Source organism: Triturus cristatus, chromosome 9, assembly GCF_964204655.1.
Source record: "Triturus cristatus chromosome 9, aTriCri1.1, whole genome shotgun sequence".
Classification (NCBI taxonomy): Eukaryota; Metazoa; Chordata; class Amphibia; order Caudata; family Salamandridae; genus Triturus; species Triturus cristatus.
The window spans coordinates 793,414,131-793,427,106 of NC_140592.1; the positions used below are offsets into that span (position 1 = coordinate 793,414,131).

Here is a 12,976-nt window from a genome sequence, read left to right on the forward strand (position 1 = left end):
CCATGTTGTTTCTTCACTGCCCCCATCCTCCTCCCTGGTGTTGCTTGCTCCCATGACCCCTCCCCACATAGTCTTTCCGCATATAGCACAGTAGTGCGGGCTGCTGTGCAACATGGCTTTAAAGGCCATATTGCACTGCAGCTTGTGCTGCTGTGCAACATGTCTAGAAAAAGCATTGACAAAACCAGGAGTCTCCAACCCTTTCTGTAGTAAGAGCACTTGAAGTTCAATGAAAATCATCCCAAGCTACTAATATTAGTGTTGTAACAGTGACCACATCAGACAAGATTACAGTAGTGGCCACCATATAATACAATCTGTGATCACCTCAATGCATCAGGTATGGCTGCCAGCACCAGTGGAAACCGGCTTTGTCAATTTATAATGCTTCTGCATGCACAATGCATAACAACCATAGTTGCAATGCCTCCGATACAAAGGTAATAACATTAGTAATAAACAATACATGATTTATCACTCAAATATCAGTTTTCAAACATTGGTTTATGACATCTGAAAATACACAAGCTGCCTAAAATACACAGTCTGAATTTGGTCTACATAAATTATTTCAAACAAGTAAAGGCTTCTAATTTAGTAGGCTTGGCTGCACACTGGAGAGCTACCAATAGCTCACTAGCTACTCGTTTGAGAAGCCTGGGCAAAACCAATAGATTTCGCATAGGCTCCAGAGCTTGTTCTTTTAGCACTCCAGGAGAGTTTACATGCTTTCTAGCGGTCATGCTTCTGACCTGCTCATCCCCCTAGAAAAACTCATCATGTTGCTCCCTCTCCCCATGTCCACTCCCTGTTTTTTACTTCAGTTTTTTTTTTAAAGGGGTGGGGGGCAGAATGGCTCAGCAATTGCCATTTGCTGCTGGGTTACTCTGCATTCAAAGAAGCAATTTAGCGCAAGTAAAGTTTCATTTACCCATCCAAGTGGCATTCACCCTCTTGAATTAGGAATTGGTAAATCTGCAATAAAAAGTGCCTGCCTACAGAATAACGTGGAGGACTCATAGCACCTATTTGCCTTGCCTACACTTGTTTATCAGTTTTTCAAAATTTGTTCGGGGCATTTCTGTCCTTACTCTAACCTGGTAGAGCTCTTGACATTCTTGGAAGCGTCTTTCTTCAAGGGTCGGGGCATTCATGGTGGGGAAAAGTCTGGGTCGTCTGATAATCTGTGTCCTTAGTCTCTGCATGCTCTGTGGAATATGTGGTGGTAGTGGTTCAGCTTAGTTTTCTATGTAATATTATTTGTATATGAGTGACTGAGCTGTTGGACATGTTTACTTAACAATAAACCTCATAAAAAAGGTTAATTTATGAAAATGCGTTCAGGATCGCACACATATAGGGGGATATTCTTGTGTGTAGTTATTAAAGGAAAATAGTTTTAATGTGGAACAAACATGTAACTTTTCCTTACCACTACCATTTCTTGCTTGTGGTAAAGGCGCATAAAAAAAAATGCTTGAAATGTTAACATAATTTGCATTGTTTCGAAACAGTTGATAGATTGTACATAAAATATATATATATATTTTTTTTAACAGGGTTCATTGTTCCAGACCTCCAGTAGTCCTGGCACTAATGTATCATTGTCTTGGAAGCGTGTCAAAGGTTGTGAGCCTAGTGGAGCAGAGCAAAGAACCATCATATTAATATCAACAGGTTGGTTTCATCTTTATTTTCAAATAATTGAGTCAACATTTTAAGCATTTGTGTACGTCATATTCTTTGAAGATTTATTAGCGCCGTTTTTGTCTGATGGGGGTTTGTAATTAACACAGATGCCTAAGTGGCTCTAAATCATATTTGACACATTTACATTGTCCAGAGTTATAAAATAAAAACTTCTACATACTCTGTAGTTATACTTTTCCAGTTTGAAGTATGGCCTCAAACACATCGCACTTTGAGCACTTGAGCTAAATAATAAACTAAACATAGTTAGTGACCGCACTGGGTGAGTCATCCCCATGGCACTGGCTACTTAGAGTATGGATTTGATCAGGTCACTCATGAGCATGTTCTGGAATGGTCTTTTATACTCTTAAATTCTCTTCAGTACTAACGTAAAGGATGCAATTTACAGTAGGGTCCAGCGCTGGTTGTAAAGACATTACTGGTAGCAAAATAATTAAATTCCTAACCATCTAGAGGTGTCATTCAGCAGTTGCCCTTGACTTCATAATTTCAGAGAGTTCTAGGTCCTTGTATTTCATGCCTTGGTCATTCCTTTGGCTCACCTACACCAGGAGCTTACTCCTCTTCATTTAGCCACCTACTGGTACTTGTGCATATTTTCAATTTGCATCTCGTCTAGTAAGCGGGTTACCTTAACACCACTTCAACCTGGATTGATTGTACAGCTTCTGTAGACAGTTTAGCTACTCCACTAAATGCAGACCTCTGCTGCAAGTGACTATGGTTCATCTTTGGTGAACATGTGCTTATAAGCATGAGTTTTGTTTGTTTATCTTTTCTGGAATCACTTTTTGCATTATTCCACCATCTAGTCGTTGGGTGCAGAACTGTCTTTTGTAGTCTCCTTTCTCTTTATATTTTGCGTGTAGGTGTGGTCAACCCTTTCGTACTATATTCCTCCTTCTGTGACATAAGATGAATATCCAGGCAGGAAATCCTTCGACGTCTCCATCCTCTTTCTTTTTTACGTTATTGTGTCTGGAAGCAAAGGGGAGTGCTCCGGAGATGGGGAAGAGGAAGCTGCATTGCAGAAGATAGTTTTCTTGCAAGAAAACCGAGAATACCATAACAAGCATTGAAAATGCAATAGGTCTCGCCTTTGATTAAGTGAAAGCCATTTGCTTTGCTAATGGTATTCTATAATAGCAAAGCAAATGGCTTTAACTTAATGAAAGGCGAGACCTATTGCATTTTTAATGCTTGTTTTGAATAATATTTTCCCCGCGCGTGCTAGCCCCCTCCTCCCATCCTGGTAGATGCCAGCTGCCACTGCTACCGAGTCATGATGAACCTTCTATGATGCTGCAATGGTCAGATAATGTACCCTTCTGTCTCCTAAGAGCGATTAAAAAGGGTGTCATATAGTGCCAAGAGCCTTTCACCAGGCTTGTGTGTGCTTTATAGCTGCAGTCAAGCAGTTGGTGTCAAAGCATTTTACACTGGGCTCCGTGGCTTACAAAAATTGTGAAGAGCCCTAATGAAGTCTGGGAATTGAAGACTGCGAAAAAAAAACATGCGTCTGGGTTGGTCTGTGGGACGATTTTTCTTGAGGTACACATCTTTCCGAGTTGAGCTTAATTATGAGTGAAAAACGAGCCACCTACCAAATCTCTACAATGCTGATGTCCTATCTGAACCAATAAAAGCAGGGCAAGAATCTGTTTGCAACATCGCTGCTTGCCCTTTGACTGTGTTCCTTTTTAACACTGAGGTGGCATTCTATACAAAATGAAGGTGGAAAGTATGGAAGGAACAGTTAAAAGGGCAGGAGTATGCCACTTCATGTAATCTAGGAGTATATTGAGATCTGGGCTTTTAGAAGGTTGCAATGGCTCTGCTCAGGATACCAATTTTGATTGGTCTTTTAATTGGTATCTTGGTATTGGGGGTGGGAGTAGCTCAGCAGAAGACACTATCCCCACCTTTAATGGGTTGCACAGCCCCTGTTTTTTGTCATCTGATATAAGTATATTTTTCAGAATCCCCGCCTTGTGCATGCTCCCAACTAAATTAGTGGATGGACCCCCCATTTTTGGTCTAGAAACTTGCACACAGGACAATTCGACATCCAGCGAAAATCAACACACCTCTAGCTACTCCATCTAACAAGAAACATTAGCCAGAATAGTTCTAATGCATCTAACATAGAGCACCAACAAAACGTCCCCTTTAAGCAACCACTCCCCAAATATTCAACACTTAACCAGCGCCACTCTGAACTGCCACCCAAGACAGCACAGATATTCCACATGGGCTTGGATTATTAATGAGCTCACAACAGAATTCTTCGTAATAAACAAAGCAGGTTGAATGGGGTTGCACACAAGCACGCCGGAGGGGAGAAAGAGCTGGTGTTCGCTTTACACACATCTTCCGTCTGCACAAAAGCAGCCCATACATATACACTCACAACTTGTCAGCGACGCCATAGAGTTGGGCCTAAACCAAGCTCACAACACCCATGAGCTTCATAAGCAACGTGCCACTCCATAACACAACATTAATCCAAAACCCTGGTTAAAGAGTTACTATGGGCAAGAAACCAAACTCCCAATTGCCGGAGATACATATTTCAAGCTGGATAATGCACATTACAATTTTCCTAAATGTATTCAAATTAGTAAAGACGTGAGACATTCACCAGACACTACTAACAGTAGCACAATACCAAATACACACATTAAATCTCACATGTTGACAACACCCACACTACTGATATCTTACTCCATTAGAAATCTGACTCTAGCCTGTGACTGAATCCTCAAGACCAAGGCATGCAGATATCTCTAAAACATAATGTGCACTGTCACTCCCATTAACTGACTCCCAACAATCCTCCAAGTCATTGGTGAAGAAGGCATCTTTGAAAACAGAAGGCATAGCTCAGTGATGGGCTCATCCAATAAAAGTATCATACTGCCACTATCTGCTATTAAAGGCTATTTTCCAAGTGTGCTCTAGCAAGAGTCGTCTAAGAATAGGTCTATGAAAGAAGTCAAGGAACTAGTCACCTGGTAAACATCCCAGTGAAGGACGCAGGGATGAGGGTGGGAGAAGGGCAACCAAGGAGTCGGAGCCTCCGAGGACCAAAAACACACAACCTGAAGGGCGTTGCACTTAATGTAATTTCTTTAAAACAGCTTCTTTCTCCATGCCATCAACTAACAGCTCTCCGCACAGCTGACACTATTGAAATTTTACTATAAATCAGGTGGGACAGCATCACTCTGCCACGTAATACATAGGTTCTAAGGTGCTTGCCAAGGGTTTTTTTGTGTAATCTCTAAACTCGGAACTGTGCAGGATTTATTTAAAAAAACAATTACAAAAAACATGACCTTCCATTCTCAAGTGCCATTTCTTTATTTTAGAAGGGAGTTCATTCATGAGGCATGGAAAATCTCTCCTACCTGTTGGTAGTTTTCCAACTCCATAGCTACTCGGCCAAGGGTGTCTTCTGTATACTGCAGGTGCTGTCAGTGCACATGGGTCGAGCTGTTTGTAATCACAAAAGAGCCCAGGAAAAACCACTCCTACAAGGCAGCAGTGAGTCCAACACCCCTTCATTTAACTACTATGTAAAAAGCCAGTCACCAAGAGAATGATCAAAGCTCATCCTTGAAACTAGAACATGTGAAGCTAGGGTCGCCAGTGATTCCGCGGACTAACAAGGGTGCCTGGGCCCTAATGCAAGTAAAAAAAAAAAAAAAGAGCCAGCCCCCCCATCCCATGGTGGATGGTGCGGTAGTTAAAAATAAATACAAATCTGCTGTGGAAGGGATGCAGTCAGCTCCTGGTGCCACTGCACCTGTTACACTTCGGATTGCTGCGCCCCAGCGCTGGTTCAGTACTATTTTGAAACGAGATGTGGAATTCTGAGTATTTCGAACAAAGTAGCAGATGAGGCGGTTTTTTAAAGGAGCTGGGGCCATCTGAGTATGCTACAGAACACAAAGCCCATTCATTCAGAAGTGCCTGAAGACACTAGCATCCTTCTTTGAGGCACGTTTGTAGAGCTAGGCATTTATTTCTCAGCTTGGAAGCTGGTAAAAGAGCTAAGTGAACTAATGATTCCACTATACAGTAAAAACGTGATCACATAACGTGTAAAGCGCTCTAATACCTTTGGGTCTAACTAGCGCTATACAAATCTCAAAATAATAATAATAATAATAACAGGCCACGAATACAGTCTTTCATCCTTCAGAGGTAAAAAAAAAATGAGTAGCATGGAGTTGGGTAGTAGTGTACATATCAGTGCCTAGATACCAATCAAACGGTAGACAGCGCGATGTGCAGTTAATTGTGTTATTTTGGTCTGCCACAGCCGTACATAAGTTCGCTCGACAATACTTTTTCCGTGCTAACTAAACATAATTCTACATTAAAAGTTATACCTGTGGTGTACACATTCCTTGCACTGGCTGCGTTTTCAAAAACTTAAAGCAGCACGAAATATTTCACGAGTCTCGGGCCACACGTAGTGAACTCACCCCCGCAGCTGGTGAAACGAGGTGCATGCGGCACCGAGTGATGAAGAGCGCTCGCCATGACGTTTTTCGTTCACCTTTTTCTGCCGTCCCACTTGGACGGCCTCGCCTGCTAAAAGGTTTCTCATCTTTATGGGGCCATGTGTTTGGCCCCATAAAAAAGATAAGAAACCTTTTACGCTAGCAGGAAGTCAGGCGAGCCAGTCCAACTGGGACGGCTCTAAAAGAGAAAAGTGTACGTCACTGGAAGCGCTTTTCCAATGGCTACCCGCCGTTTAGCATAAACGGTGACGCCAGCCAATGGAAAAGAGGGGCGGGGCTTAAACCCCGCTAGTAAAAGCTACCCAAAAACATAAAATCTTGCCAGCGACACTGCGCATGTCTGCGCAGCCTACGCTAGCCGAGACCTAAAAAAGAATGGAGATCACAACTAACGTCGTAGAATAGGGAGAAAAGACCAAAAACAGCAGAGGTGAAAAGCCGGATGCACATCAAGACCGGGTGGTTCAGAGAAAGGGGTATGGAGCACACCCCTTTTAGATTTTGCCCAAATTGTTATCGTATACGTAACCTCAGTCTCCCAAAGGACCATCATTCATAAGACTGCGTATAATTCTTGACTAAAATGATCAGGGTGAAACAGGAGCAGAGGTGGGCCAATTACGCCGTGGCCTCCTCCCAAGGAAAGTAAGAGAACTTGGTCTGTCGAATGAGGACGAAGACACTTGAGAATTCTGAAGAGGCCCGGGGAACCCTAAGTAATAGAGATTCATTCAGAAAGAAAGTACAAACAGACGCAGAGGGACGGCGACACAAAGCGCAAGGTAAACCCACAAGGGCATTCAGCGCCAAGGATCTCTGACTAAGCACAAAAAAACAGCATCAGTGTCAAATGTTGATTCCGAAAGGCAAGGCATAGCAAAAAGCCATGTAGGTCCAAAACCAAGACACCACTGAAGGTAATTTTTCAGAACCAGCTTAGACCTCGAAAGAAGTTCAAAAGCATGGGAGTGATAAGACCATATCATGTAAAACGACTTGCTGCCGAATTTGAAGATCAGCTTAACACACCCCTGCTGAAGATCGGTTCCACACTGGTACGAGGAATGGATTGACAGACAGCAAAAGAGAGAACCAAAGAGGTCAAACTCTAGGCCGACCAAAGATCCCCTCGAAGTTGAGAGGAAGAAGACACTCCTCGAGGCTGAACTGAAGTTTTGACAACTCGCTAAAGAGCTAGAGAATCCCACTAAATCACTGGCCGAACAACCACACTGAGCAGGAAACAGCAGAACTGCAACTTCAGAGCCACATCAGGAAGTGGAAGATTAGTACTTCGAGTTAAGAGGAGGAGCAACAATTCCATGCACAATAATCCTAGACAGGAGAGTCAATGGAGGATTGGCTGGACAGCTATGCAGACTCCCCAGATGAGGGGGTTAACTACTACCCATCTAGAATACGTGCTTTCTCCAATAGCCATTATTGACTTACCAAAAAAGGCACCAGTTCCTCCCTATGGTACCCAGCATCCTGGATCAGGGTAGAGAGGCCTTCAAAGAGCCAGCATCAACTAAGGCCAACACCCTAGGGCGGAAGAGAAGGAAAATATTACTTACCCTGTAGGGATCTCCCTTAAGCTGTGGCTAGCCAGAGAATCTTGCTGAGGATAGAAAAAGTGTACGTAAGACAGTTTGGCAAAAGTTTGCTAGTTGGCATGCTAAGATGGCGGCAAAGTAGTGTATAGTGAACGTGTGGAGGGGTCCAGGTAGCTGCTTTAGATATGTCAGCTATTGGAATGTTACTCGGGAAAGCCACTGTGACAACTTACTTTTGGGTAGAGTGGGGCCTGGGTGGGGCAGGTAATTGCCTTTTGCATTTGGCATAGCAGGTCTGGATGCACTTACCTAACTACCTCACTATGCCTGCTTTAGACAGAGCATGGCCATTGTGTGGTTAGAGCAAGAGACAAAGATTTGTGTCTTGAGAAAGGGCTTTGTTAATCAATATAGTGGTAGAGGGCTTTTTTTGACATCTTGTGTGTGATAAGACGTTTCCGTTACAGTCAGGTGTGGGAAGAACACCAGGAGTTTAATAGTCTGATTGAGGTGGAAGGGGGATACCACTGTAGGTATAAACTTTGGATTAGTCCCAAGTACGACTCTATCATTGTTTACTTGGAAGTAGGATTCCTGAAGGGTAAGAGCGCACAGCTCAGTTACTATCCTGCGGGATGTTAATGCAAGTATGAAGGCCAACTTCCAAGAGAGTAACTGGAGAGGGCACAAATGAAGAGATTCAAAATGTGGGCCATGAGTTTAGTTAGGACAGAGTTAAGGGTCCAGACTGGGGTTCATGGTACCCTGGGTGCAGTAACTCATTTCAGCCCATCCATAAAAGCTTAGATGACTGGGACTAATAAGGAAGAACGATCCCTATTCTGGAGGTAAGCTTCAACTGCCGCAAGACCTGACTTTTGCAGATGCAGCAGTTAACATACTAGGTCTTGGACCGTTCAATGTGTTTGAGAAGGCAACATTTGACAAGAATCTTCTATTGAGCTGCATAACAGGCACCGGAGGGGGTCACCTATAAGCCTCAAGTATAGTCATACATTTGAGGGGGGGAGGCATATTATTGAAGTAGCCAAATCTCAGGAGCCAAATTGCAAGATTGAGCTTCCTAGGGTTCACATGCCAAGTTGTGGATCCATTATAGCAAAAAACAACCGTTCACAGACGACCTCAAGAACTCCAAGAAAACCTGCCGCACCCTCGAGAAAACCTGGCGCCACAACCCGACAGCAGACAACATGACAGCCCTCAGGGACGCCACCCGCAAACACCACCAGCTGATCCGCACCACCAAAAGGACGTCATTCAAAGAACGGCTGGACAACAACTCCCACAACAGCAAGGAACTCTTCAGCGTCGTTAAAGAGCTCTCCAACCCCAGCGCCAGCAACAACGACATCACACCCTCGCAAAACCTCTGCCACTCACTCGCCACTTTTTTCCACCAGAAGATCGCAGACATACACAACAGCTTCGGCGCCCAGACCACGCAACCAACCACTGAAGCAATGCCCCCCACTACCACAATTGGCACCTGGACCTCCGTCGGCACCGAAGACACCACCCTTATGATGAACACCATCCACTCCGGATCCCCTACCGACCCCTGCCCACACCACATCTTCAACAAAGCCGTCTCCATCATTGCACCCCATCTCCGGGACGTCATCAACAGCTCCTTCGCTTCCGCCACCTTCCCGGAGAGCTGGAAACACGCCGAGATCAGCGCCCTTCTGAAGAAACAGACCACGGACCTCAAGAACTTCCGTCCCATCTTGCTCCTCCCCTTTCCGGCCAAAGTCATCGAGAAGACCGTCGACAAACAACTCTCCGCCTTCTTCGAGATGAACGGCTACCTCGACCCCTCACAGTCCGGCTTCTGAGCAAACCACAGCACCGAGACCGCCCTCATCGCTGCCACAGACAACATCAGGTCCATGCTCGACAACGGGGAAACAGCGGCCCTCATCCTCCTGGACCTTTCGGCAGCCTTCGACGCGGTATCCCACCGCACACTGATACAGCGACTCAGCAACTCCGGCATCCAAGGAGCGGCCCTAGAGTGGATCATCTCGTTCCTCACCGGAAGAACCCAGAGAGTCCGCCTCCCACCGTTCCGCTCCGAGGCCACCGGATTCATCTGCGGCGTCCCACAAGGATCCTCACTCAGCCCCACCCTCTTCAACATCTACATGAACCCTCTCGCAGCCATCGCACGTCAACACAACCTCAACATCATCTCCTACGCCAACGACACCCAGCTGATCCTCTCCCTCACCAACGACCCCGCCTCCGCCAGATCCAGCCTTCAGGAGGGCATGAAAGACGTCGTGGAATGGATGAAGCTCAGCCGTCTGAAACTGAACTCAGACAAGACTGAAGTCCTCATCCTGGGACCATCCCCCTCCGCCTGTGACGACTCCTGGTGGCCCCCGGCACTGGGCACCGCACCCAAGCCTACGGACCACGCACGCAACCTGGGCGTCATGCTGGACTCCTCCCTCACGATGACCAAGCAAGTCAACGCCGTCTCATCAACTTGCTTCAACACCCTGCGCATGCTCCGTAAGATCTTCCGATGGATCCCCACCGAAACCAGGAAGACAGTTACCCAGGCCCTCGTCACCAGCCGCCTGGACTACGGGAACACCCTCTACGCCGGAACCACTGCCAAACTTCAGAAAAGACTCCCAACGCATACAGAACGCGTCAGCACGTCTCATCCTGGACGTCCCACGCCACAGCCACATCTCCGCCCATCTGTGAGACCTGCACTGGCTCCCCGTCAACAAGAGGATCACGTTCAGACTCCTCACCCACGCACACAAGGCCCTCCACGGCATGGGCCCGAAGTACCTCAACAGCCGCCTCACGTTCCACACACCCACCTGCCAGCTCCACTCCGCCAGCCTCGCCCTTGCCTCCGTTCCACGCATTCGCAAGACCACCGCCGGGGGAAGGTCCTTCTCCTACCTGGCGGCCAAAACGTGGAACTCCCTCCCAACCCACCTACGGCTGACCCAGAACCATCTCTCCTTCAGGAAACCGCTCAAGACCTGGCTGTTCGAGCAGTAGCGACCCCCCCCCCCCCCCCCTCCCCCCCAGCGCCTTGAGACCCTTGCAGGTGAGTAGCGCGCTATACAAATTCGCCGATTTGATTCCTGTGGAAACAATTGTAAATAATAGACAATATTGTAATGCGAAATGGAAATCGGGGTAAGAGGGATGTCGAGAAGAGAGACCAAACACAGCATAATGCTAGTAAGTTCAGAAAGTTTTTATACGAAAATATTTACAGTGGTATTCAATATACGTGCGTAGTGTCCCCAAGTGAACATGGAACTCATAACACTGTGCGTGAAATTCTGTGGCATAGAACACAAGTTTCCATAATGACAGTCGATCATTGGTTTAGTACAGGATGAACACAGTACTCTGATATGATAATCAAGACTGGTGAAGGGTCCGCTTTCAATACTGTCGACAACGTTTCGACCCCATTCGCTGTAAGAGGTCTCATCTGATAGACATCTAGTCGCAGATTCCTTAACTTAGAATATCCCCAGGCGTCAGACTGGATTTGGATTTTTTTTTGCAGCAGCACCTCTGCGCGCTGGGGGAATGGCACCACACGACCCCGCCCTGACGTCGTCCACATACGGGACGTCAGCGAGGCCATGTAAGTCCCTCCTGGCGCGCTGACGTCAGTTTCCTTCTTTTCCGCGTGGAACGTGGATCCGGAGTAAGCGGTTCCTCTGGCCTGTTTTCAGGCCCTTTTTCGACGCTTAGCGTCTGGAACAGTGTGCGATGCCTTCGGGTTTTAAAACTTGAACTTCCTGTTAGCGGCAAATGTCCACGACGGACCCACATCTTATATGTATGTGGTGTCTGGGCCAGCACCACAACTCCATGGACTGCGACGCCTGCCAACACCTCAAGCAGAAAAGTCCCAGCGGGAGCGCCGGCTGAAGTTTCTTTCGGCACGGCTATCCCGGTCGGAGTCGTCTCGTCCCCCGGCCTCAACGCCGGCGGGCCCCTCTACTTTCCAGTTCCGCCGTCGATCGCCCTCTGGGCCCCAGGTCCGTCATTTGCCACTTATTGGTAAGTCGCGTCGCATGTCGCCGAGGTCCTCGACCTCACTCATCTGTTGTCGGGGGCACTGGTTCCCGGAACATTTCGGACGTGTGCCCCCGACAGTCGTCCCCCCCTCTATCCACCCTATCCGGGTGCGGGGGTGACTCGGACCCAGATGGAGGCCTATGCCGCAGCTCTGCAGGCCTCCCTTGGGTCCTCTCCCGTCCCTGGGGCGTCCTCAGGGCCTCAGCTACTAGCGGGGTCCCCGACTGACTCACCGGTGGGTTCGCCCCCTGCGCTCAATGAGCCCTTGCCCTCCAGGGACGTCGGAGATATGGTGTCATGAGGGCGCGGCCCGGCTGGGTCCCCCTCTACGACCCATAGCACCCCTGCCGCGCAGTTCCGTGGGGCTCCCTGTGGCGTCGCAGGTGCTTGCTGATGCTCAAAACCTTGCTTCGAGCACACCTTGGCCTTCTGGGCAGGCAGCCGCCGTCTGGAGCCGGCACCGTTCCTGCGACGTAAACTCGCCTCCCCGGCTCCGCTTCTTTCTTCGGAGTCGGAGCCTGTTGTGGTTGAGGCTGAGTCGGCGCCGGTGCGGCGCCAGAGGCTGGCCGCTCCTGCACCATCTCCTTCTTCGGAAGGGGAGCTTGTTATGGATTCAGCGCCAGACGGGGCCAACTCTACGCCGAACGTTTTGGCGCCGCATCGCACCGGATTGTTGACTCTTCTCCAGGAGCGTCTGGAGAGAGTTTGGCGTCGCCCTCCCGCTCGGCGACGCTGGATGTATTCTTGCCTGTGCCCCCCTTAGAATATGTGGACCCAGCAGGATCCCTGCCTCCTCAGGAGCCCCCGGACCCGACAGGCTCCTCGCCTCCTCAAAAGCCCCATTCGTCAATGGGGCTCCCCTCAGTTGCGCATTGGTCGCACCCTCAGTGTTTTGGGAGTGTTAGCTTACAGCCCTCCCTTCAGATGAGCTGCTGTCCCCTCCACGGAGGCCTACCGAGGCTGGAGCGGCTCTTCTGAGAGTAGTCTCCTTGGCCACTCGGATTTTGAACATGCAACCCCCTTGTCTGTGGACCCTCTACTTGATGTCCTTCATCATGGATCAGGAAATGTGGAGCTGCT

General features: G+C 47.9%; 1 protein-coding gene across 4 annotated transcripts in view; it reads left to right on the forward strand.

Moving 5' to 3' along the window:
* The window catches only part of HIF1A (hypoxia inducible factor 1 subunit alpha), a 263,036-nt gene that overhangs the window by 217,765 nt on the left and 32,295 nt on the right, over window positions 1-12,976 (forward strand). For all 4 annotated transcript variants that reach the window (XM_085626181.1, XM_085626182.1, XM_085626185.1 and 1 more), the window contains exon 14: window positions 1,560-1,677. In XM_085626181.1, the coding sequence (XP_085482307.1) occupies window positions 1,560-1,677 (118 nt within the window). The remainder of the gene's footprint in view (window positions 1-1,559; window positions 1,678-12,976) is intronic.